Genomic DNA, 26,140 nt, shown 5'->3' with positions numbered 1-26,140 from the left:
CCATTTTACAGAATAGACCAGAGATCTTAAATGCCTTGCCCAAAGTTACAAGCTTATAAATGGTGGACCAGGATTTGAACTCAGGTAGTTTGGCTCTAGAGTACATGTCTTTAACCACTAAACTATACTGCTTCATGTAAAAGTGTCTAAAATAATTTTCAGTGCCTAATCTTATCAATTTACTCTGCCATACTCCCAAACTTGCCTACTTGAAGAGTTGTCATACTTTTGTTAATAAATTTAGTCATTTAAATTGCAGAAACTTTTGCATCTAGCATGTTATTCCATACGATTCATAATTGTTAAATACTGGTAAATAGAGGTGGCCTTTTTAAGCCTTTGTTGTGTGTTAAACTCTGCAATTTTTCATATTCATTATTTTATTTCATCCTAATGACATCCCTTTGAGAGGTGCAATTATGTCTCAGGAGACTGAGGCTTTAAGAGGTTAAATAACTAGCTGAAGGTCGTGTGACTAAGTGGTAGATGTGGGCCTAGAACCCCAATGGAATTACTCCAAAGTCTGTGCTCTTGTTAGATGCTCTAACAAGATTTTGTATACTTAAGAATGGTATGCGTACGTTTAAGAATGTTATGGCAGCCTTGCTGTAATATGATCATCTGGAAAACACAGAACTGTTTGGAGGAGGGGTTAAATCACCTAAGGCATGTTCTCACAAAAGAACACTCTCTGACAGTTTAAAAAATGAGGTAGACATATACCTATGTATATGGAAGATCTTCAAGACAGAAGACAGCAATCTGAGAATAACATATAAAGTGCCACTTACGTAAACAAGTGGAAACCAAACTGGATGATCAAGTATGTAAAGAAAATGGTCTGCTGGTTATAGTGAAAACTCTTAGCAGTGGTTCTCTTTGGGGAGGTAAGTGGGATAGACAGTGAGTGAAGGGTACTTTTACTTTTTTAAAAAGTTTATTTATTTATTTTGAGAGAGAGAACGCGTGCATGTTCATGAGAAGGGGTGGGGCAGAGAGAGAGGGAAAGAGAGAATCTCAAGCAGGCTCTGTGCTGGTGGCTCAATCCCACGAACTGTGGGATCATGACCTGAGCCAAAAATCCAGAGTCAGACACTTAATCAACTGAGCCACCCAGGTGCCCCTGGGTACTTCTTTTTAATCTATACACTTCTGTGTTGGAATTTATTCTACAGCAAGGAAGTATTCATGTAGTACTCATCTAAATTAAAAGACTTTAATGAATCAAACACAAAATAGTTATACACAGCCCGATTACAACAGTGTAAACGTGCAGAAAGTCAGAAATAAATTTTGAGAAAAAAATAGTTGGAGTTTCAACTTCATGGTTCCCCCCACCTTTAGGTAAGTGCTTAAATGTATAAATTAAACTGTTAAAAAATAAGTGAACAGATCACACCAAGGAAAATCTGCATGTCTGTTTATTTCCATTAGAAAAATATTATCTATGAAAATTGTGGTCCACTCTCTTCCCCTTCACCTCTATCATTCAAACTTCAGTACTTTAATTTTACTCAAGTGAAAGCAGAGTTATACAGCTGACGTGAGAATTCAATATTTCACATCATTAAATTAATAGGCTTTAATTGAATTAGGTGTGCTTTTATTATTTATCAGGAATAGCAACCTCTCTCTCCTACATGTTATTTCCCTTTACTTTCATTTATTTGAGGAAGTACGGAATGCACGTTTTTTTTTCCCACATCCAGTCATGAGTATGCGTGTGATTTATAACACCAGTAACGGGAGTTGTCATCCGATCTTCAGTTCACACTCAATTCCCCTTATTATATGGTATTTCCATAGTGACTTCCAATGTTTTAGTCAATCATACACTTTCCAACGTCAACTGTAAAAATTAAGATGTTAATTTAAAAACATTATTGAGATTCCAGACTGAATAATGCTGGCCCCGCTTATAGCGACGCCGTTGTGAGAGGTCCTTGGACAGCCACTGCTTCAATCTCCACACGGCTTCCCTGCAGGGAAAATAAGGAAGCAACGTTTAGGTAATTTTTTACAAATTAAGAGAGCTGTGCAATACCTACTAAAAACGTACGCAACTAACAGCAATAGGGCGTTTTTAACATTAAATTTCTCAAAGAAAGAAAGGACGAGGAGGCATTCCCTGGGAACCTACCACAGGCCAGGCTCTCGTGCCGAACACGTCCATAAGCGTTAGCACATAGGATTCTCACTGCAGCTATATCAGACAGTGTTCTCTCCTCAGTCCGGAGAATGATATGCTGAAGCCTGGAGAGGTTATTCAACCTGTCCCAGGACACAGAGCTAAGTGGCAGAGGTTCAAACCCATGTCTTCTGATTCCAAGTTCAGAGCTCATTCTACTATACCCAATACCTTAATTAAGTTTGATGATACTGAGCATTCCGGTAACAGCCAATTAAAACAATAAAAAATACCACTCACAATTACAAGTGGAAGCCAGTAGGGGCTGCTTCTTTGTAGGCAGGAATACCGTGCTACTAAGAGCTTCTGATTAGGTTCGAATACCAAATTAGGAATGGTGAGAAAATATGTGAGCCACTGGTTTTGAGATTCTTTTTCTAATAGAAGGTCTATGTGTGGCCTTAATTTTTAATTTTCTTAATTTTTATGACAACTTTTAAAAATTTCTTAAGTTTCTTGGGGCATCTAGGTGGCTCAGTCTGTTAAGTGTCAGACTCTTGATTTCAGCTCAGCTCATGATCTCGAAGTTTGTGAGTCTAAGCCTGCCTCAGGCTCTGTGCTGACAGCCCGGAGCCTGCTTGGGATTCTCTGTCTCCTCTCTCTCTCTGCCCCCTCCCCGGCTTGTGCTCCCTCTCTCTCTCTCAAAAATTAATAAATTAAAAAAAATTCTTAAGTTTCTTAATTTTTTTTCCTTGTACATATAATATTGGGTATTTCCTTTTAGTCTTTAAGATCCTGGAAACCAGAGGGGTGCCTGAATGGCTCAGTTGGTTGGGCATCTGACTTTGGCTCAAGTCATGATATCACTACTCGTGAGTTTAAGTCCTGCGTCGGGCTCTATGCTGACAGCTCAGAGCCTGGAGCCTGCTTTGGATTCTGGGTCTCCCTCTCTCTCTACCCCTCCCCGGCTTGTGCTCTGTCTCTCTCTCTCTCTAAGGTAAAAAAAAAAAAAAAAAAAAAAAGATCCTGGAAAACAGATTATTTCTTTTTTTTCTTTTAAAAATTTCCTGCAAAAGTGCTTAGTTTGTTATATTCAGAAAACAATGTAGGCATTTAAAATTGTGTACATTAGCCATTTGAAAGTGTACTTACTTTGGGCAAAGCAGCAACCTGGTAAGCAGCTCTTGCAGGAAAACTGCTCTTAAAATCTAAATTTAAAAGAATTTCATTTTAGTTTTCAGACACTGTATTGTGACGGCACAATCAAGAATCTGGTAAGTGCTTCATAGATCTATTAGTGCTTAGATACACGCAACACTGAAAAAAAAGAAGCTAACATTCATATTAGTTTGATAAAATATTTTGCCATAGGATTCCTATGACAGTGAATACTTTTAAAAATGTCTTCGCTTTCTGGGAAAAAGGAAAATATTCACATGCTTTGAGACTTTGATCTTGTTTGATATGAATAGGGTTTTATTTTTAAAGTGATACTATATGATATGAACTCATTTAAGCATTCAAACAACCCTATAAAGTTTTATCCCCATTTTGCATATGAAGAAACCAAGGCATAAAACCATTAACTAATTAACCAGCTAAGGATTCTGAGAGCCAGAACAGAGATGGTGGCGAGGTCATATCACAGCACTAAAAAATACAATTTATGTGTTATTATTAGGAGGGCTTAAAAGCCTGAGAAGAGTGTATCAATATTAAGCTTTAGGAAAATGAATTTGTAAGACTGTAGTATATTATTCTAGGGAATCCCATAGAAGTATCTTGGATCTTTTTCATGGGGGCACACTGTATGTTTCCAATCAGACAATTCTTTTAGGACAGGATCTATGGCCATTTCTTTAGCATCTCCTATCACTCTTAATTCATAATGGACAATCATTAAGGTTAATACATTCATTTCTCTTAAAACGGAATACAGTAATGAAGCCAAATTACTTACACTGTTTGTAGACTTCATTGACGGTGTTGAAGTCATTTATGTCAGCCAGCAAAACAGTTGTTTTTACCACTAAAAGATACATACATCGTTATTAGGTTTAGCTATTTGGTCTCACTCAAAATATTACTTAGAAAAACATATGGTTCTGCGACTGAATTGATTAAAATGGGCCTGAAATTAAAACAACTTTCAAAAGCAACCAACATATGGCATGACATATTACTGGATGCTCCATATTCTTCAAAAAGAGTTATCAAACAGAAATGTGAAGGAATCAAACAGGTATCAAACAAATGTGAAGGAATATCGAGTTGCTCACCGTTAGTGAAGTCACAGCCTGCAGCTTTCAGAATTTCACCCATGTTTGTAAGAGCCTATGAAGCAAGGCAAGAAAGACCTAAGGCACTGGATGGATGTTACTTTAAAGCTTTATTTCAACTCAATTAATCAACTTTTACTAATATCTCCTTAAATAGCTTATGTTGCAGAAAAATCCTCCCGTTCTAGGAAATTCTACTCCTTCTAGGCCACCTCTATACAAGGGAATTGCTTCTTGGCTTTCCTGTAATGGAATGAATCTTTCTGACATATAGTGAGACCTTGTCTCCTTTTGTGAGTAGAAAGACTGGACTGAAGTCTCTTCTTCAGTGCTAGAGGGTGCAAAGTTCTCAGCCAGTGTCCACTAAGCTCAAAGAGATAGCTTCTGGAGTTCTGAACTCTGTATTGCTTTGAGGGTAAATAAAAGCTAGTGAGCATTAAAACATGTTTCCTTTTAAAGCAATAATTGATTTTAAAGAGTTCTATCTTTTTCTCAAAAAACAGTATCAGTAAATTATGCATATGCTTGACACTCTGGCCTTTGGAAAAACATCAGTTTTTCACTCATTCTTTAATGTACAATTTTTTCAATTCATTATTCCTCTTTATTTTACTGGGCACATTATAATATTTGATATTTTTATTTATTTTTTTCTTCTTTTTTTTGAATTGAGAGAGAGTATACATATGCATGTGGGGGAGGGGCAGAGGGAGGAGGAAGAGAGAGAGAGAGATAGAAAGAGAATTTTAACCAGGCTCCACGCTCAGTGTGGAGTCCGATGCAGGGCTCAATCTCACGATTGTAAGATCACGACCTGAGCTGAAACCAAGAGTCAGGTGCTTAACCGACTGAGACACCCGGGCACCCTGATATTTTTATTTAAAAAAAAAAAAGTCTTCTAAATAGGTAATACATAGATATGGCAAAAAAATTCAACAGCTATAAAAAAAGCCATATACAGTGAAAAGATATCTCCTACCCTTACTTCCTTCTTCCCCAGCTTCTTGTATATCCTTGAAGAGACAGTCAATGCTTACACCAGCATAAATGCACACCACTCGCACCCCCACACACCCTCACACACACACACAGAGATGGTAGCATATTGTGCAAAGCTGTTTTGCATCTCTGTTTTATTCTATCACCTAACAATTTATGTTGGGAGATTTTTCCACATTAATTTAGTTGTATGGAACTAGCATGATTTATTTCATTAGTTCCTTACGGATGGACATTTAGATTGTTTTCTATCTTTGGATATTATAAATGACTCAGTGAATGCATAAAATTACGATTTAATTCTATTTATTGGATCAGAATTATACTCCTCATTCTTATTTAAAAAAAATTTTTTTTTAAACGTTTATTTATTTTTGAGACAGAGAGAGACAGAGCATGAACAGGGGAGGGGCAGAGAGAGAGGGAGACACAGAATCTGAAACAGGCTCCAGGCTCTGAGCTGTCAGCACAGAGCCCGACGCGGGGCTCGAACTCACGGCCAGTGAGATCATGACCTGAGCCGAAGTCAGACGCTTAACCGACCAAGCCACCCAGGCGCCCCTCCTCATTCTTATTTTAAAAGACACATATTGCACCTAATCTTTTTTTATTTATTTATTTTTTTTAACGTTTATTTATTTTTGAGACAGAGAGAGACAGAGCATGAACGGGGGAGGGTCAGAGAGAGGGAGACACAGAATCTGAAACAGGCTCCAGGCTCTGAGCTGTCAGCACAGAGCCCGACGCGGGGCTCAAACTCACGGACTGCGAGATCATGACCTGAGCCGAAGTCGGCCGCTTAACTGACTGAGCCACCCAGGCACCCCTGCACATAATCTTTGATAGTTCTCTCTTACTAACAAATGTTGACTGTTACTTCTGTGGGTTTTTTTTTTTTTTTTTTTTTTGCAGCTAAGTGGCCCTGATAAGAAATTTCCCAATCCGTGTGGAAGTGGCAAGATGCTATCTGGTTTCAATAATTTAATTGAGATTGAAGTTATTTTCTTGAGAGAGCTGACATATAATATTGCATCAGTTTTAGGTATGTAATATGATTATTTGATATATGTATATACTATAAAATAATTACTGCAGTTTAGTGACTATCCAAACATTCAGGTTTGAAGTCACCCTTGGAAGGTAGACTTTTTTGTTGTTGTTAAATGATTCCTCAAAGTTTGGACTTTCTGCTGATATAAAACTGTCTTAAATCAATCAGTAAGGAACTTTAAAAGCATTTATCTGATAACCTCTATAAAAAATCAGCCAAATGGATTCTTAATACTTTCAGTATTAAAAAGCAATAAAGAAGGGAACTTCAAGTGTGAAAAATGACTTACTTGTTTGGCTTCCTCTGCCACCCCTCCTGGCACGAGCTGTCCACTTGCAGGGTCCATGCCTATCTGTCCTGAAATGTAAATGGTCCTGTCGACTAACACAGCCTGACTGCAATAAACGGAAATACAGTATGTATATAAAATATAAAACACAAAATTCAATGCTAAAAGATTTCTTTGCTAGGACACAAAAAGCACAAAATGTAAAATAAAAGAATAATAGGACTTCATTAAAATGAAAACCTTTTGCTTTTTGAAAGAGATCTTTAAGAAAATGGAAACACAAGTCACAGATTGGGAGAAACTATTTGCAAAACACATATCTAACAAAGAACTTGTCCCCAGAATATATAAAGAACTCGTATAGCTCAGTAACATAAACAACCCAATAAAATATGGGCAAGTGATTTGAGCAGATATTTCATAAAAAGACATATGAAGAGCTAGGGAGTACATAAAAGATGCTCAACATTATTACTGATTAGAAAAATGTAAAGCAAAACCTCACTAGATACCATTACACCCAGTAAGATGTCACTGATAACAGTAAGGATTGGTGAGGATGTGAAGTGACCAGAATCCTGTAATATGTACCCCATTGGCAGGAGTGCAAAAATAGTCCAGATGCTTTGGAAAATAGTTTGGCAAGTTTCTTAAAAACTTAAACATATACTTAATATACAACCCCAGCGATTTCTTTCTTAGGCAGCTACCGAAAAGAAAGGAAAATATATGTCCAAAGACTTCACATGACTGTTCAGAACAGCATTATTTATGATAGCAAAAAGGAAAAACAAAAAATAAACATCCACTGATAGATCCAACTAAAGACTACATATTATTTGATTCCACTTATATGAAATTCTAGAAGAGAAAGTATAACAGCAGAAAGTAGATTAATGACTTCCTGGGGACAGTGGGGACTGACCACAAATGGGTATGAGGGAATTTTTGGGGGGTGATAGAAATGTACTAAAACTTGACTGTGGTAGCAAATGCATGGCTCTAAGAATTTACCAAAACCCATGGAACTCTAAACTTAAAATGGGTGAACTTTAATGTAACTTACACCTCAACAGAACTGCAAGACAGTAACAACAAAAATGCAATGCCAAGAGCACTGCTAGAAAAGAAGTAGTTATTTTCGGACAAGATTCATTACTGCTTCTTGAAGTGTCAATTAAGGATCCACCTATGATGGGAACACTTTATTTCTATAAACTGCTTGTTTTTGGAAAAGGCTTGTTTTGTAATGAGGATACTAAATTTCAGAATTAGGGTACGATCACAAGAAACAGAATAAGCCATGCTGAGACCTGAAAAAGAGTCAAACAAATCAACTTAAAAAAATGTATTAGTTTTTGGATAAAGAAAACACCTCTGTTGTTTCTCTTTTTAATTGTGGTAAAAAATATATATATACATATATAAGATAAAATTTATCATTTTAACCATTTTTAGGTACACAATTCAGTGGCATTAAGTACCACCATTTTTAAAATCCTGATAAAGAAAACTTAGTATCAATTTAAATTTAGAAGTAAAATATGTTTTATCATTTCCATGTTTATTTAGAAAGAGCATCTTCTCATTTCCAATGTTACATTTCTAATATTACATTCTCATTTCTAATCTTCGTTTCCCCTGATTTTCCCTGACCATAACTTTTCTCTTTATGATTTAAAATATAGTATGTATGTATATACTTATCTATCTATCTATCTATCTATCTATCTATGTATTTATTTATGTAAGCTCTACACCAAATATGGTATTGAATTCATAATCCTGAGGTCAAGAGTCGCATGCTCTACTGACTGAGCCAGCCAGGCACCCCTATAATTCTTTTCTTAATAATTTTTTGAATAAGAGAACATTCACATGGATCAAAAATCTAGAAATACAAAGAATCTCAGTGAAAAATCTCCTCCTTTCTCTCCTTATCCTCCTCCTGCCCAGTTTCCAGCCCCTACAGATAACGAATGCGCTCCTTTACGTATTCTTCCAAAGTTTCTTCACGCATATATGAGTAAAAATGAAATATATCTTCTCCCTGTTTATATAACATATGGTATACTAAATGCTCTTCTACATTTTGCTTTTTTCACTCAATGGTATATCACAATCTTTCTATAACTATATGCAGAATGCATCCTTATTCTTTTAACAGCTGCATAGTATTTTATTGTTTGGACATACTTTACTAGTTACCATCAATTCCAATATATTTTAAAAATGTATTTATTTACTTATTTAGAGACACAGAGAAAGATCGCAAGCATGGATGGGACAGAGAGAGAGAAGGAGAGAGAGAATCCCAAGCAGGTTCCGCACTGGTAGTATGGAGCATGATGAGGGGCTCGATCTAATGAACGGTGACATCATGAACTGCGCTGAAATCAAGAGTCCAACACTCAATTGACTGAACCACCTGGGCACCCCTTGATTCCAATATTTTGCTACTGTAAACAAAACTACACTGAAAACCGTATCACACACACACACACACACACACACACACACACACACACACACACTTTCCCTGGGCAAGTACTAAGCCTTTCTTTCATCTGAACCTCAGAGGAGCCATTCTTATACCATGAGCAGGATCTTGTCTTATAGTATAACTAGTTCTGTTCTTATCCTACTTCTGGGGTATGCCAGACTGACTGTAAACCCCTTGAAGGCAGGAGCTGTGTCTTACTGTCTCCAGCTGTGCAGGGCCTAGGTGATTCCTTGCACTAGTGGGCACACAATAACTTCTTGTTCATGTTTTGCTCTCTAACCACTTACTAGCTTAAATGTCTTTGGCTGTCAGTAAAGTATCTTTTTAGCAGGACCCACTGGCTTATTGTGTGGGCTTGGAGAGCGAAAGAGGGTAGATTTAAACTTGGTTAATAGGGGGGCGCCTGGGTGGCGCAGTCAGTTAAGCGTCCAACTTCAGCCAGGTCACGATCTCGCGGTCCGTGAGTTCGAGCCCCGCGTCAGGCTCTGGGCTGATGGCTCAGAGCCTGGAGCCTGTTTCCGATTCTGTGTCTCCCTCTCTCTCTGCCCCTCCCCCGTTCATGCTCTGTCTCTCTCTGTCCCAAAATAAATAAACGTTGAAAAAAAAAAACAAAAAAAACAAAAAAAAAAAACAACTTGGTTAATAGGATTTAGAAAGTCTAGAAATTCTTTTCAACTATCTGGGCCATAATAGATAGCTATTCACCCTGGCCCAGAAACAGGTAACTATGGTGTTTGTTAATGTGTAAGCTTTCTTCAGGTTGAAAAGTATCATCAACTAACAAGGTTTTTATTAACTGTCCTGTGTAGAATTAGGCTGCCTTAGGCCCTCTGCAAAGTAATTTTAACTTTCCCTATATTTGAAATATAGTTTAAGCCCATTTGCATTACCATTGGTCAAAAAATTTATTGGGGCGCCTGGGTGGCTCAGTCAGTTGGGCGTCCGACTTGGGCTCATGTCATGATCTCACAGTTTGAGTTCGAGCCCTGCGTCGAGCTCTGTATGGTAAGAGCTCAGAGCCTGGAGCCTGCTTCAGATTCTGTATTTCCCTCTCTCCCTGTCCCTCCCCACCACTTGTGCTCTGTGTGTGTCTCTCTCAAAAATAAACATAAAGCAAACAAAAAAAGTAAAAATTTATGATAGTAAAAAGGAATTCATTTATTCTCAGAAAACTAACAGACCTCTAAGACTATTTGAGCTATGTGAATTATCGCTTATAGATTAGTGAAGAGATGTTCACAAAGATAATTAGCTAGTTAGCTCTTCCTGAGAATAAGAAACCTACTATCCACAGACAAGTCATTAGGTTTCCAGAACATTTAAGTGTATTGTTCTACTGCCAACTCAAAGGATAATAACACTTTCAAAAGAATCTTAGTAAGAATTCTCATTGTAATTGTAATGTATTGTAATCTATGCCACATGGACTACCGCTTCCAAACGTCATGACTATTTGGATAGTGCGCTAACAAAATGGAAAGCAATGCAATGTGATGTTGAAATCTCTCAAGGTTCTGTCCTGGGGTACTCCTGAAATGTGCTCAGCTGATTAGTGAATTGGTGACAACACCCCATCCATCACAATGCCAAGGATTGAAAGTTCAACACATTTGAATTCTTCCTAGAGAAGACCTGGAATTTTCAACAACTGTGCTCATAAAAACTCTATGCACACAAATTTGTTTTCAAATGGTTCTTAAAACATGTCTAATTAACTTTATCAGGATATAACTAGTTACTTGGGAGTGTGGTTTTCTTCAAGATAAAATATTGAAAATTAGCACCATTTTTAGTGGCCTTGTATGATCTCTGGATACAAAATAGCATTAAGGGCACTATGTCCTGGGAAGTCTCCACACAGTGAGCTGGTTGATGTTTTTTCTCTCATCATACTGGTATATTAAATTTCCCTTCTTTTTTCTTGCAGCTCTATAAAGTCAACCAGCATATTACTGCCCTGCTTGTAACGTACACACTTGAGGAAGGTGTATGCTCCAGGCTCTATAATCACTTTGTCTGGTTAAGTGTTGATTTTGTTCTGAAGTAAAACCACCGGGTGATTGAGGAAGAACGATCCAGAGCAGAGGAGGAAAAAGATTGCTGATTTTTACTTTTATTGTAATACCCCCATAACTATCTTTAATGTCTTCTCCAAATAATTTTTCCTCTTAAAAGAACTCTGACCGGGGGCGCCTGGGTGGCTCAGTCAGTTAAGCGTCTGACTCTTGATTTTAGCTCAGGTCATGATCTCATGGTTTGTATGTTCAAGCCCCACGTTGGGCTCTGCGCTGACAATCTGGAGCCTGCTTGGGACTCTCTCTACCCCCCTACTCTCTGCCCCTCCCCCACTAGCATGTGTTCTCTTTCTCTCAAAATACATAGAAACATTAAAAAAAAAAAAGAAATCTGATCATGTCATTTCCTCTACAAAAACATTTGAATGCTCCTCAACGCATACAAAATAAAGTTTATACTCTTCAGTTTAGCACTGAAAATGATCATAGTCCAGACCTTGCTAAAAGCTAATTTTTAGCAAGAAGCAAAACAAAAATTTAGATTCAAAGTCCAACTCTGAACCTGTGTTTCCCAAAGTGTAGGTCATATACAAACACTGAATCACAGTAAGGAAATGATTCCCTTTTCAATTTTCTTTCAGTAATTCCATAGCAGGAGATAGCAAACTAAATGATGAAGACTGAGCTCTAGAGCTTGACTAAGTTCAAATTCTGTCATATCCCATCCTAGTGGGCATATTATTTAACCACAAGTAGATCAATTTCTTCACCCAAAAAACGAGTACTGTAATTAATAACTGTGCACCTAAAGCACCTAGAAGAGTGCTTTGTGCTGAGTGAACATCATTAAATGTTAGCGATTATGACATCAATCCTCTAATTATATGAAAGAAAAAATACCATTTTTAGGGGGAAAAAATCTTATCACTTTTTTTTCTCTTTTTTAAAAGTAGGCTTCATGCCCAGTGTAGAGCCCAATGTGGGGCTTGATCTCTGATACTGAGATCAAGACCTGAGCTGAGACCAAGACTCAGATGCTTGGGGCACCTGGGTGACTCAGCTGATTGAGCACTGGATGCTTGTTTTTGGCTCAGGTCATGATCTCAAGGTCAAAGGATCAAGCCCTGCGTCAGGCTGAGTGTGGAGCCTGCTTAAAGATTCTCTCCCCCTCTGCCCTCTCTGCATTGCCCCCATCCAGCTTGAGCTCTCCCTCTCTAAAAAAAAAAAAAAAAAAAAAGCCCAACACTTAATCTACTGAGCTACCCAGGTGCCCTGAAATTTATCACTTTTTTTTTTAAGTTTATTTATTTTTGAGAGAGAGAAAGAGAGAGAGAGCATGAGCAAGGGAAGGGCAGATAGAGAAGGAGACAGAGAACCAAAGCGGGCTCTGAGCTGTCAGCCCAGAGCCAAACACGGTGCTTGAACCCACAGACCGCGAGATCATGACCTGACCTGAAGTCTGCCACTTAACCAACTGAGCCACCCAGGCGCCCCTGAAATTTATCACTTTTAACAGAGAGAGCAGTCTTAGGTTCTGAGCCAACTGTGGCAGCTTCCCAGAATTACGCTTTTTACTTATTTGAGCTTATTTTTTTTTTTACTGTTACCTTCCTCAGGTTGTTTTCTATTTAGAGTACTGTTGTAAAGTTTCCTTTTTAAAGGTGTTAAAGTGAGCCCTCTTAAATAAAAGTGTTAAGTAAATTATGATATAGGTGGTACACAGATTTGGCAAATGGAAAAGAAAAAGAGTAAAAGTCGTAGTTGGATTACTAAAGCTTCCTCCAAAAAATATGCCATGTATTCTTCCACCACTATGCCTCAAGTCATTCCCTCTATCTGGAATGAACTTCGCCCAATGACTTTCTGCTGAAGTTCTTAATAAAGTAATTTAAAAATCACTTTACAACAGTACTATACAAATGGCAAACCTAACCTTCAAAACCCAGCTCAAGGACCACCTGTCGCAGGAGTCCTCTTAAATCTTTCTCTTCCTCTGTCCCCAGTTATCAGCAATTTCTTTCTTCTCCTTTTTTTTTTGCCATCCCTGCCCCCATGACTCCTTATTCCCACTGCACTTATTTCTAACCCTGCTATCGTAATTATTGTTCTGCCACCTAGGAGTGCTATTTCTCATGGCAGTGTGGTTTAGAGGACGGAGCTAGGGCTTGTTCAAATCCAGTTCTGCCACTTACGGACTGTCTGACCAAGGACACAGGTTTTTTTTTTTTTTTTATAAAATGAGGATGGGACTCAGAGAAGAAGGTGGTTGTCACAGTGGCCGCCATGCAGCATGGACTAAATGAAAATGTTTCCTTTTCTCTCCCCTACGTGTGTAAATGTCTTTCACACTGGATTGATTCTTATACATTTTTTGCATCCTCTGCTGTGCTTGACATAGGGTAGGTACTCAATACATGTATTATATCATAGTCCAAGTGGTTCAGTTGTAGAAGTTTTCCATCTGTGATTCTTTTAACTGTGATCAGATACTACATTTTTAAAAGGAAAAATGGGGAAAGGGTTACGTGGTATACTTTATGAAGTATTTAAAGTAACAAAAATTATATTAGAGACAAAAAGTCTCCAAGAATGCATAGGATGAGATTTAGTAGTTTTAAAGCTGAGACATTTTCAGAAAATACAGTTTTTTTAAAAAAGTAATTTAGAAACTTCTGGGTGGCTCAGTTGATTAAGCATCAGACTCTTGATTTCGGCTCAGGTCATAACCTTGAGGCTTGTGGGAATGAGCCCCACGCCGGGCTCTGCGCTATCAGCCTGGGATTCTCTCTTCTCTCTCTTTCTCTCAAAATTAATAAATAAACTTAAAAAAAAAAGCAATTAAATTTTTTATATTAACAGCACTTCTGACAAGTGGGAGTACATGTACACAGTGTAGACTTTCTGGCCAGTATATACACATTTAGCTAGAGCGTGTCAGGGCAATCTTAGCAAATGATTTTCGTTGTGCTGTTTTTATTAGTGGGAAATAAGCATGGGCAACTAATTTATACACATCCCACTGCATTTCTCTTTGGGTTGTAAATATCAGTGTCTTAGGTAGATGAGCAGCGATTTTCTAAGCGTCTCTGTCAAAAAAATTCAGCTCTCCAGAGAGACACTCACATCTGTTCATGGGATTTATTCCTTTGAATTAAGAGAGGGTTAGACCAAACATTATACGAAGTGAAAGAAGTCAGTCACAAAGGACCACATATCGTAGGATTCCATTTACAGAAGTCCAGAACAGGCAAATCCACAGAAATTGAAAGTAAATTAGTGGTTGCCAGGGGTTAGCAGGAAAGAATGGGGAGTCACTGCTAATGGGTATGCGGTTTCTTTTGGAGGTGATTAACATATTCTGAAATTATGTAGTAGTGAGTATTTTGTGAGTATAATAAAAACAATAACAACAACACTGACTTGTACACTTTAAGGGGGTGAATTTTATGGGCATGTGAAGTATATCTGGATAAAACGGTTACAAACAAAAAAAAGTCCAAAAATTAAAAAAACTGACTACTTGGCAGGCAGAACTCTGTGGCCTCCAGGTCCGGGCAGAGTCCCAGGGAACACAAGCTCCTGTTGCCAGTGGGGCTCCCACTGGAAAGGGTATGTTAACCCCTTTCCCGGGTTCAGTTTCTCGGGTTCAGCGTGTTCGAGAAGGCTGGACCCGATGAAGGTCGAAGCCCGCTCCAGGTCTGACCCAGAGTTATTCCAACCTCGGATCCCCGACCCCACAAGCCCAGAGTCCATCCGCGCACCCGCCCGCGTCGTTACCTGTACGGACCGATGGCCCCTGGAGCTTTCGCAGTGCTGATCACCTTTCTGATTAAAGATGCCATAGCTAACCCTTTTACTTGCTGCCCCTCCAAGAGAGAAATGCTGCACACCGCCCCGGCTTGCGTCTCACGGGACTGACCTACCCAGGGCAGAATCCCCGTGGTAACTTGTTTCCCGGACGGGGGGAGGGGGTTCGCTCTGCATTCTGGGAGTTGTAGTCTGTGCGGGGCTCCCGGCCACGTGGAGGCCACGGCCGCGCTGGCGCATGCGCCCTGCAGATCGCTTGCCGCACACGTCTCCACGGAGGGGAGTGTTGCGGAGCCTTGTCGTTCTGACCCGAGGAGCTCTGCCTGAGAGCCTTTGGCAGGTAGGTCGTGACGGGCTGGTGTCCCCCAGGGTCCGCGAGTTTGGGGGGAGTGTGCGTGGCGGTACCCCGCCCGGCGCCCGCGCACCGTGCCGGCTTTCCTCCCGGTTTTCTTCCGCTCAGACCCCGTTGACCTCCTCTTCGTCCCTTGCAGCCTGCGCCTGGGCCCCGCTTTGCGGCCCCGCGCCTCCTACGGCCCCTGTGCTCGAGCCCCCTGCGTCGGTCATTTCCTCGCCTTGTCCCGCCCGACGGACGCCGTTCTGGGAATGGGCTTGCACCCCTATCCTGCTGACCACTCTAAGGAATGAGTTGGGTCGTTCAGGGGACCACGCTGAGATCTGGGCGTCGTCGTCCACCTAACGCCCCTCCCATGTTCCCATTCACGGGTGCCTCTAGCTTTACAGGTCTCCACGCATCCCCCTCACATCTGAAGTGAGAGCCCTGGTGATTGGGATCTGCTTTCAAAAAGGAAGATAGGCTGGTCTCTTGGCAGATAGTCATGCTGTGTCAGAAGGCGTGGTACTTGGCCAAATATTTCTTATTCTGTTCATAAATGTATTATAGGCACACTTCACTCCATTTATGCATCACGTGTACACTGAGCAAATTTATGTTGAGCCCCACTTTGTGCAAGGCACTCTGCTAGGTGTGATCTGGAATATACTAATAATGGTCTCTTCCATCAATAGACTTTTTTTTCTTTTTCTATTAAATTGGGTTTGTGGTGTTAATACCATTCATGGCTCCCCTAGAGATGCCCTGGTGATGAATCTCTGCTGTGGGTCAGGATCGCGATAGCATTTTGATATCATCAATCCACCTATAATAAATGAAGATTTATTTTACCAAAGAATCAAATTTTGAGTTACATGAATATTTATTTACTAAATGTTTTTTATTTTTGCATGGAATTTCCCTTTCCCTATACCAAATTTATTATTTTCTTTCCAGAAATGTCTAATGCAAAAGAAAGAAAACATGCTAAGAAAATGAGAAATCAGCCCACCAACGTGACTTTATCCTCTGGCTTCATGGCGGATAGAGGCACAAAGCACTATAATGGAGGTGGGAAATCTTTCCAAGCTCAAAAACAAGGTAAGATACACACGGTACTCCCTCCACTCTGTTTGGATCAAAATGCTTATGTTAGCTCTTTTTGATAGTTATTATTTAAATGGTTAAATGACCTGCACTTTTTAAAAACAGATCAGTTGACCTTCATTATTCGCACATTTTGTTTTGCCCATTCACCTAGTTGTTAAGTTTATTTGTAACCCCCAAATTAATACTCATGGTACTTTGGTGGTTATTCGTGGATTTGCAAGGAGAGGGAAAAAATTTGAGTCACCCCATATGGGCATTCTCAGCTGAGGTTCCCAGCTGCCTTGGTTCAGCTTTCTTACAGAGATGGCCAGAAGGTGGAGACTCTGGTGGGCCAGTGCGGCATAATTCGGGAAGCCCCTGCTCTAGCTGAGGATTGAGTTCTAGTTGTGGGTGGCCTCAGTCAGATCACTTAACACTTCTGAGCCTCTTTTTTCTAGTTGTAAAATAAGGGAAACAATCTACTAGGGTGAGTTGTTTTTATGATTTGAGATCGCAATCCATGTGATGTGTATGTATATATATACGTATGTATGTGTGCATATATGTGTATATATGTACGTATATGTGTATGTATACTTGTGTACGTATATACATATATATTTTTTTTGGAACAGTGGTTCAGTATTTGCTAATTCAGCGTTCATTGTGACTTTATAGAGCATAACTATTGGGAATGACAAGAATTGGCTGTATGTATCTTAGAACAGATATATTTCTACCTTAACAGTTATTATTAAATTACACTTCTTTATTTCCTAAAAGAAATAGTGTTTTATATACATTTAACTTGTGTGCTGATTTTAGAACCTTATAAAGTGATATCAAGGTGTTAGTTGTTCATTGGGTAGCAATAGAAAATGCCAGTTTGGGAAGATAGCAAGCAGGTGGGCAAGAACTTTTGGGGGACACTTTAAAGAATAGTGTGCTTTGGACTGGTGAAGTAAATTTTAGACTCTTCTATTTGTAAGATTTAGATTTCAGATCCAACAGTTGATGCCTATCATGCCACATAAGCCTTAATGGGTCTTACCTCATTTAAATCTCCCAGTGACAAATCTGGTAACATGTTTCATGGTTTATAGGGGCTTAATAATTAACAGTATAATGGGAATAAGAGGAACACTGTAAAATTCTCTGCTAGTCTCTCCCTCCCTTTGCAGACTGTGATTTGATGTCTTAAAGTCAGTGGTTTCAATGCACAGACATTTGTATAGACTTTGCTTTTATTTCTTTTCTTTAATTTAACACAGGCTCCCAGCTTGAGTGTGGCAGAGAATTACGACAAAAGACTGAATATAAAAAATCATGTAAATTGTAATATTGAAGGGAGCTTAGATTTAAAATTTATGTTGTACTCATAATTTATTGGAGAAAAGTTCAGAGAAAAGTTCCCTCATAATTTATATGCAAGGTTTATTTGTCATGCTGACAAGATGAGCCAGTATGCTGCCTGTTAGCTTTATCACCTTGGTCAAATTAATTCACCTCCCTATTGTAGGTAGATTTCCTCCTCTTTAAGGAAAGATAGTTAGCCACCTTACTGGGTAGTTGTAGGATTAAAAACCTAATTAGCATTGCCACCCAGCAAATGATGTTCTCCACTGTAATCTGTATTCCTGGTAAGGCTGACATATTTCTTTTTGTTTTCTTTTTGAAAACAAACTAGAGCTTCTTCCTGGAACTTCACGACCGCGGCATAGCAAAATGATCCACCATTCCCCAGTTGATCCTGATGTGAATGAACAGTCTTCCTCCAAAATAATGTTTAAAAAGAAGGGAGGATGGAAAGCAGGTCCTGAGGGCACCTCTCAGGAGATTCCCAAGTATATAACTGGTAGGTGTTTGTGAAGAAGTGAAGTTTGATTATACGATGAGCCCTTTGCTTCAGTGCTCTCCACCTTGGCCCTGCCTCCCCGTCTCTCTCCTCTGCTCCTTCCACTGGGGGTTCTTCTCGCCTCTAGTCTGGACTGTGGCTGTAGTTTCCTTGGGCCTGATTGCTCTCCATTCTTCAGTTTCTCTTTTTTTCCTCTTCTCCTTGTTCTTGTAAGTCCTTATCTGTGAACTGTTCTACTTTGTCCTAAAACCTTTTCCCTCGCCCCACTCCTTTTTAAAATATAAAATGGCGTCTACATGCATTCTCCAAGGATGAAACCGAATTTAACACACTCCGAGGGCAACCAAGACCTTTATTATTATTTTTTTTATTAAAAAAAATTTTTTTTAATGTTTATTTATTTTTGAGACAGAGCATGAATGGGGGAGGGGCAGAGAGAGAGGGAGACACAGAATCTGAAACAGGCTCCAGGCTCTGCACTGTCAGCATAGAGCCCGACGCGGGGCTCGAACTCACAGACGTGAGATCATGACCTGAGCCGAAGTCGGACGCTCAACCGACTGAGCCACCCAGGCGCCCCAACCAAGACCTTTAAATACCTGTCTCCAGGCCCCTTCAGATCTCTTCTCCTGTTACTCCCTCCCTCCATCACCTGCACCCCTGGTATGCATAACTCTGTATTCATTAGGTATGCCTTCTGGTCTCTGCCTGGTGGGAAAAATGCACTTAAATGTCCCCAGCACTCTGTTTACTTCAGAAAAAGGTCTGCTTTTCAATAAGGAAAACTAGTAAAGTTATGATTATATATTTAGAAAAAGCAAAAAATATTAAAGAAAACAAACTTTTGAAGTCACAACCTTTGTGACTTCAATTTTACTTTTTCTTTGTTTTCTTATGTGATTATTGCACTTGAAAATGGTTGTGGTTGGGGTGTCTGGGTGGCTCAGTTGGTTAAGCATCTGATTCTTGATTTTGGCTCAGGTCATGATCCCATGGTTTGTGAGATCAAGTCCCACATTGTGCCCTGTGATGACAGTGCACAGCCTGCTTGGGGTTCTCTCTCTCTCTCTCTCTCTCTCTCTCTCTCTCTCTCTCTGCCCCTTCCCTGCTTACATGCTCTCTCTCTTCCTCAAAATAAATAAATAACTTTATATAAAAAAAATGGTTGTGTTGGGGCGCCTGGGTGGCACAGTCAACCGGTTAAGCGTCCGACTTCAGCCAGGTCACGATCTCGCGGTCCGTGAGTTCGAGCCCCGCGTCAGGCTCTGGGCTGAGGGCTCAGAGCCTGGAGCCTGTTTCCGATTCTGTGTCTCCCTCTCTCTCTGCCCCTCCCCCGTTCGTGCTCTGTCTCTCTCTGTTCCCAAAGTAAATAAACGTTGAAAAAAAAAAAAAAATTAAAAAAAAAAATGGTTGTGATTTATATTGCATGTAGCCCTCTGTTTTAAGGAATTGTTTGTAAACATGCTTTTAAACTATTTTTATGGTTAAAAAAGTAACACTGAATTCTTATAGAGAACTTGAGAAAAAGTAGAAACAGAATGGCTTTATATATAATACAGATATAGCCACCAGCTGTATTAATCTAATTAAGGGTTTGGGTGGTGGGTGAATTTTAAGTTCATATACTTCAAATCTGTCTTCCTTCTGAGATTGACCGGAAGTATTGATTCTAGACTTGTCTTTAATTATCATGCTGTTTTTGTCTACAGCTTCTACTTTTGCTCAAGCCCGAGCTGCTGAAATCAGTGCTATGTTGAAAGCAGTGACCCAGAAATCTTCTAATTCACTGGTTTTCCAGACGCTGCCCCGGCACATGAGACGGAGAGCCATGAGCCACAATGTCAAACGCCTTCCCAGGCGGTTGCAGGAAATCGCCCAGAAAGAGGTATATGTTTCACTTAGTGTAAGTGTTCAAGTTAGTAGTTCCTAAAAGAAATTGAGAAATGTTAACCTAATAGAATTAAAGTGAAAACCAAAAGCAATGTACTCTTTTGCATTACTTTTGGATTTAATCATTATCCCCCACCTTCCTCCTTGCTATCTAATTAGCAAGCAGTTGGATATTACATATAGCATTTGGAAACCCTTTCTTTTTTCTTTCTTTCTTCTTTCTTTCTTCCTTCCTTTCTTCCTTCAATTTTTTTTTCATTAATTTCAGATCCCTTTTTTTTTTAAATGGTGTTAAATAGTTGATGTTCAGCTGTCAGATTGAAAATAAAATCCTGACCTTCTTACCACATAAGCAATTTTAGCTCTACGTTTTGGGGGTGTGGCCAGCTTAAAGTTGGAAAATCAAGAGAAAAAGCAGCAACAATGCATAGTACTTGCCTTTTGACTTTTTCAACGTTGAAAACTTGAAACTTGGATTTAATTTTTCCTCAAGTCTAGTTGTTTTTGGCTTTATCAAAATTCTTCGCTTGGACATTTTCAGGTTGTCTCAGCTACCCATGTCTTTACTAGTTGATTCAAAAGTTCCTCATGGAGTGCCTTCTGTGTGCGGTACTATACTGGTGTTGGGGTGAGAGGAGTTCAGCAAACTAATGGAGAAGAGTTTTGGTTTTTTTTCCCCCATAAAAGCTTAGCTCAGCTGTGGAGGAGAGTAAGAGTGAAAACTGAACAGGAATTTTGTGCTTTCTAGATTTAGATTGTAAGGTTTGTTTCCCATGGCATTTGTCTATCAGTACCTAACTGACATTGAAATGTATAGGTTTTCCTCACCTCACGTTTTTCATCCTGTTTTGGGTTTAGTTCCAATCCCAGAGGTTTACAAAACAATAAAACCAATAACAAAAGAGCTGGCATCTTCTTCTCTTGCTCTCTAACATGAATAGCCACAATAAGCTTGCATTACTGTGTGGAGCATTTTATAAAGACTCTAATCCTCATAGTCCACAAAGCTTGCCAGTTAGTAAGTGACAGAACTGTGCTTCCTCTCTGAGTTTGCCCGTTTCTGAAACCTTCACTCTTGCCTTCTGTCTGCTCTTTCACTGGAGAAATTGCCAAGTCAGAAAATTAAGCACACTGATGGAGTCTGAAAGGTACTCCCACCTAATCTAAAGTTAGTTGTTTGAATTCCTCACATGTAACTTTTATTTTGAGATAGTTACCAACTGGGACCCGCCTCTCTTCTTGAAATCGCAGGCAGAGAAAGCAGTGCACCAGAAAAAAGAACATTCAAAAAATAAATGCCATAGAGCTCGAAGATGTCACAAAAACCGGGTGCTAGAATTTAACCGTAGACAAAAGAAGAACATATGGTTAGAGACTCACATCTGGCACGCCAAACGGTTTCACATGGTCAAGAAGTGGGGCTACTGTCTCGGGGAGAGGCCGACAGTCAAGAGCCACAGAGCCTGCTACCGAGCCATGACAAACCGTTGCCTTCTCCAGGTATGCTTCTCTAGTTGGTTTTCTTTTTATGTTTGTTTAGACGAAATGGAAGTGATGTTTGGGCTCAGCTCTAAAGGATCAGGAAAGGAGAGAGTTGACGCGGCAGAGGAAGTCAGGTAAGAGGGAAGAATTGAGGTAAATTCGGTGTGATAAAGATGAAGAGAGTGAGATCATTAAGAGAGGATAACATTAAGGGGAGATTAGTTCAGGAAAAATAGGTAGGAACCAGGTCCTGCAGGGTCTTGGTGGTCATGTTTGAGATTTATTCAGTATTGATTCATTTAGAAGTCATTCATCAACAACAAATATTTGTGTGCCCTTAGCAGTGTTCAGAATGCTGTTGTAGATGTTTAGGATTCAGTGGGATGCTAGGAAGTTTGTTTTAAATTCTCTGAGAGGACAGTTTGTTTTATGCCTGGTAATAGTATTTATCTGGTCGTCCCTCTCCCCTTCCCCAATTGGTAAATCAATGGCTTTCATTCTTCCAGGACATATTTAGAAATTTACTCTTGGAAGATTCTGCCTTTCAGTGGCAGGATGGCCTTGACCAGGTTTTATTGTTTTTTAAGATTTTTTTATCTGAGTGTAGTTGACAAACAGTTACATTAGTTGCAGGTGTACAAAATAGTGATTCAACTTCTCTATATTTTATGCTGTGCTCACCACAATGTAGCTACCTACCATCTGTCACCATCCAGCACTATTGCAGTGTCATTGGCTGTATTCCCTGTGCCTGACCCTTTATCCCCATGACCGATTCGTTCCATAACTGGAAGCCTTGGCCAAGTTTTGAAAACCATTGGTGTTAGGAGTCTCTGATGCCTCTTGAAAGCAGTAGAGGAGAATAATCAATATAAAAACCTTTAAAAAAAAGTTGTGGTAAACTATACATAACATCAAATTTTACTGGTTTAATTACTTATTTAAGATTTTATTATTTATTTTTTAAAGTTTATTTATGTATAAAACATTAAAAAAGTTAATTAAAAAAGGGGAACCTGGATGGCTCAGTTGGTTAAGCATCTTACTTCGCTCAGGTAATGATCTCATGGTTTTGAGTTTGAGCCCCACATGGGGCTCTCTGTTATCAGCACAGAGTCTGCTTGGGATCCTCTGTCCCCCTCTCTCTCTGCCCCTCTCCCGCTTGTTCTTGTTCTCTCTCTCAAAAATAAATAAAACATTAAAAAAGTAATTAAAAAAACAAAGTGTATTTATTTTTAGACACAGAACAAGTGGGGGAGGGGCAGAGAGAGAGGGAGACAGAGAATCCCAAGCAGGCTCCATGCTGCCAGTGCAGAGCCCAATGGGAGGCTCAAACTCACGAAACTGTGAGATCATGACCTGAGCTGAAACCAAGAGTTGGACACTTAACCGACACCCATGTGCCCAAGGTTTTGTTTTTGAATAATCCGTACACCCAGTGTGAGGCTCGATCTTGCAGCCCTGAGATCAAGAGTCACATGCTCCACTGACTGAGCCAGCCAGGCACCTCTTTTAAATATTATTATTTTTTAAGGCTTATTTATTTTGAGAGAGAGAGAGAGAAAGAGAACAAGCCGGGAAGGGGGAGAGAGAGGGGAACAGAGAACCTGAAGCAGGCTCCATGCTGACAGCAGAGAGCCCAATGTGGGGCTCAAACGCACACTGTGAGATCATGACCTGAGCTAATGTCGGATACTTAGCTGACTGAGCCACCCAGGCACCCTACCTTTAATTATTTTAAGTGCACAGTTCTGTGTCATTGACTATAGTCATATTGTTGTCTAACTATTATCACCATTCATCCCCAGGTCTTTTTCATCTTCCCCGTTGCTCACTCGCCTACTCCCAGCAACCACCATTCTACTTTCTGTCTTTAGGAATTTGCCTATTCTAGATACCTCATATAAGGAGAATCACACAATATTTATCCTTTTGAGACTGGCTTACATCACTTAACATAACGTCTTCAAGGTTCAGCCATGTTGTGTCGTGTGTTGGAATTTCCCTTCTTTTTAAAGCTGAATTGTACTCCATTGTATGTACATACCACATCTTGTTTATCTGTTTATCCAGCAACGGACATTTGGATTGCTTCCACCTTTTGGCTGTTGTGAATGATGCTGCTATGAAATGAACTTGCAAATATCTTTTCCAAGTCTCTGTTTTCAGTTCTTTGGGTATATACTTAGAAGTGGAATTGCTGTTTCACATGGTAATACCGTGTTTAATTTTTTGAGGAACTGCCCTACTGTTTTCCATAGAGGCTATGATATTTTTCATTCCAACCTGCAATGTGCCAGCGTTCAATTTCTCCACGTCCTCACTGATACTTACTATTTTTAGTTTATTTGATAATAGCCATCCTAATGGGTGTGAAATAATACAAGAACCTTTTAAGGGCTTTTGATTTGAAGATTCAGCAGCAGAAATCATTGATTATAGTAAAATCCTTTATCTATATTGTGGAAACTGGGATCCAGAGAGATAAAGTGACTTGACCAGGGTCATGCACCTTGTTGGTGGCTAGGTAGCCTTTGGGCAGCTGATTTCCCTGGCCTGTGCTTTTTCTGCCATACACTGCCATTTCCCAAATTTTAAGACAGATGGGTAAGTTACTTCTTATTTGGGGCAAGATTTTTGCTGACGTTATCAGATATTTTCTTTATATTTGATCAGCCCTAAGTAATACAAATAATAGCTAATAGTAAGAGACATTTTTGAGTACTTAATCTTATGCCAGGCCTGGTTTTAATGGTTTATATACGTTTACTCTTTTAGTCCTTACAACACCACAGCAGATGTAGTTAGCATTATTTCTACTTTACAGATAAGGAAACTAAGGAACAGAGAAGTTACGTAATTTACCCACGGCTATACAACCAGTGAGTGGTGACGTTGAGATTTCAGCCCAGGTCTGATGCCACGACTTCCGGGCTATTAACCGTTGTTTGGTGCTGACACTCAGTTGTACAGATTTGGGTGTGGGTCACCTGCACACTGATAGCTGACGGTGGAACCCTGCTGCTGGGAAGATTTCTGTGTGTGTGATAGCACTGATTTCTGTGAGTTTGTCAGAAGCTTAGCTATAGTTTCCCTTTTAGTCTCAGGTGCTGAGTGTACTGAAATTGCTTAAATGTGATGTGGCAGAGGGGCTGGTTTGGGGGTCAGTGAGCCCAACTCGAATGCTGGCTTCTCCACTTGCTGATATATAGCTTTGTTCAGGGACAGTCTCTGTGTCGGTATCCTCGTCTGTCATATGGCAGCAGAAAGTACCTGGCTTGTCACGTGTTGGTACGTGTACCATGTAGTAGATGACAGCCCAGGCCCTGGCACTCAGCATCCGTTCAGTGACTGTTACTGTTGTTTTGGTTCTTTAACATACTTGTTTTACTAGCTCAGTTGATCTCTTGCCATCTCATTTAAGTTGGTAAGGTCTTGCTCTCATTACTTTCATTTTTCCTTGAACATTGTTTAGTCAGAGTTGAATATCCTAGTCAAGATTAAGCATGGGAGGAATATAGGATAAATTAGTTACGACATGTCTCTAGGTTCAGTGTTAAATAATCTTGGAGTCCTGAATTAGCTAACCAAAGTGAACTTTAGCATAATTTTGCAGAATATATTGATATCGTGGTATTCTACTCTGATTTCTTAGATAGATTTGGGGGAGGAATAACCCTTTACTTAGAGGCAGCAGTTTTTATACTCTACTTAAAACTTGTTTGTAAAAATGGCATAAAACGCAGATTAAAAAAAAAATGTTTTATTTATTTAAGTAACCTCTGCACCCCATGTGGGGCTCCAATTCATAGCCCCAAGATCAAGAGTCTCAGGCCCCTCTTACTGAGCCAGCCAGGTACCCCCACAGTAACTTAAATTTTACACAGTAACTTAAATTTTAAATGAAAATTCATTTTGATTTTGCTTTAGATTGGTTTAAAAATATTTGCTAATGTCCTAAGAATAGACAGGTTTCAGGTTTTGTCTTAAAGAAATGATAGCTTTGGCAATTTGTTTTGAGTCTTGGACTGGTAGAAGTTTTTCTGATGTGACTTTTGGCGTTTTACAATTTTCCCCCATGTCCCATTCTAAGTATTTGATTACGTCTCTTCCTTTGTGCAGGATCTATCCTACTACTGTTGTTTGGAGCTGAAGGGCAAAGAGGAAGAAATACTGAAGGCACTTTCTCCGATGTGTAGCATAGACACGGGTAAACTGGTTTTAAAGCTGAATGCTCTTTTAGTCTTTGTGTATTTGTTCATTTCATGAGCAAGTGTTTTGGAATTTAAATATATATAAAATGCGTAAGACAGTTCTTGTTCCCAATGAGAATGTTAATGTAAGAAAGGTGGGGTGGTTTCAAATTATTTGTAACATTGTTAAGTGGAAGGTGAGAGAACCTTTATTTTGGTGTAGTGAATT

General features: G+C 39.5%; 2 protein-coding genes across 2 annotated transcripts in view; one reads left to right on the top strand and one right to left on the bottom strand.

The window, feature by feature from the left end:
- Positions 1–1,403: 1,403 nt before the first annotated feature.
- Positions 1,404–15,208, bottom strand: RIDA (reactive intermediate imine deaminase A homolog). The gene is made up of 6 exons (XM_030304268.1): positions 15,042–15,208; positions 6,747–6,852; positions 4,408–4,462; positions 4,089–4,157; positions 3,281–3,336; positions 1,404–1,979 (listed from the first exon to the last, which is right to left on the bottom strand). Exons 1-6 carry the CDS (start codon positions 15,104–15,106, stop codon positions 1,917–1,919), a joined length of 414 nt encoding a protein of 137 aa, XP_030160128.1. The 5' UTR covers positions 15,107–15,208; the 3' UTR covers positions 1,404–1,916.
- Positions 15,209–16,361: 1,153 nt separating this feature from the next.
- Positions 16,362–26,140, top strand: part of POP1 (POP1 homolog, ribonuclease P/MRP subunit) — a 32,622-nt gene continuing 22,843 nt past the window's right edge. The window contains exons 1-5 of the mRNA XM_032591929.1: positions 16,362–16,503; positions 18,179–18,346; positions 20,056–20,231; positions 21,488–21,736; positions 25,841–25,928. Of these exons, the coding sequence (XP_032447820.1) occupies positions 16,362–16,503; positions 18,179–18,346; positions 20,056–20,231; positions 21,488–21,736; positions 25,841–25,928 (823 nt within the window). The remainder of the gene's footprint in view (positions 16,504–18,178; positions 18,347–20,055; positions 20,232–21,487; positions 21,737–25,840; positions 25,929–26,140) is intronic.

The sequence above is a fragment of the Lynx canadensis genome, chromosome F2 (assembly GCF_007474595.2).
Source record: "Lynx canadensis isolate LIC74 chromosome F2, mLynCan4.pri.v2, whole genome shotgun sequence".
NCBI classification, from domain to species: domain Eukaryota; kingdom Metazoa; phylum Chordata; class Mammalia; order Carnivora; family Felidae; genus Lynx; species Lynx canadensis.
Note: the sequence above shows the minus strand (reverse complement) of the source record. Positions and strands in the feature narration are given on the sequence as shown.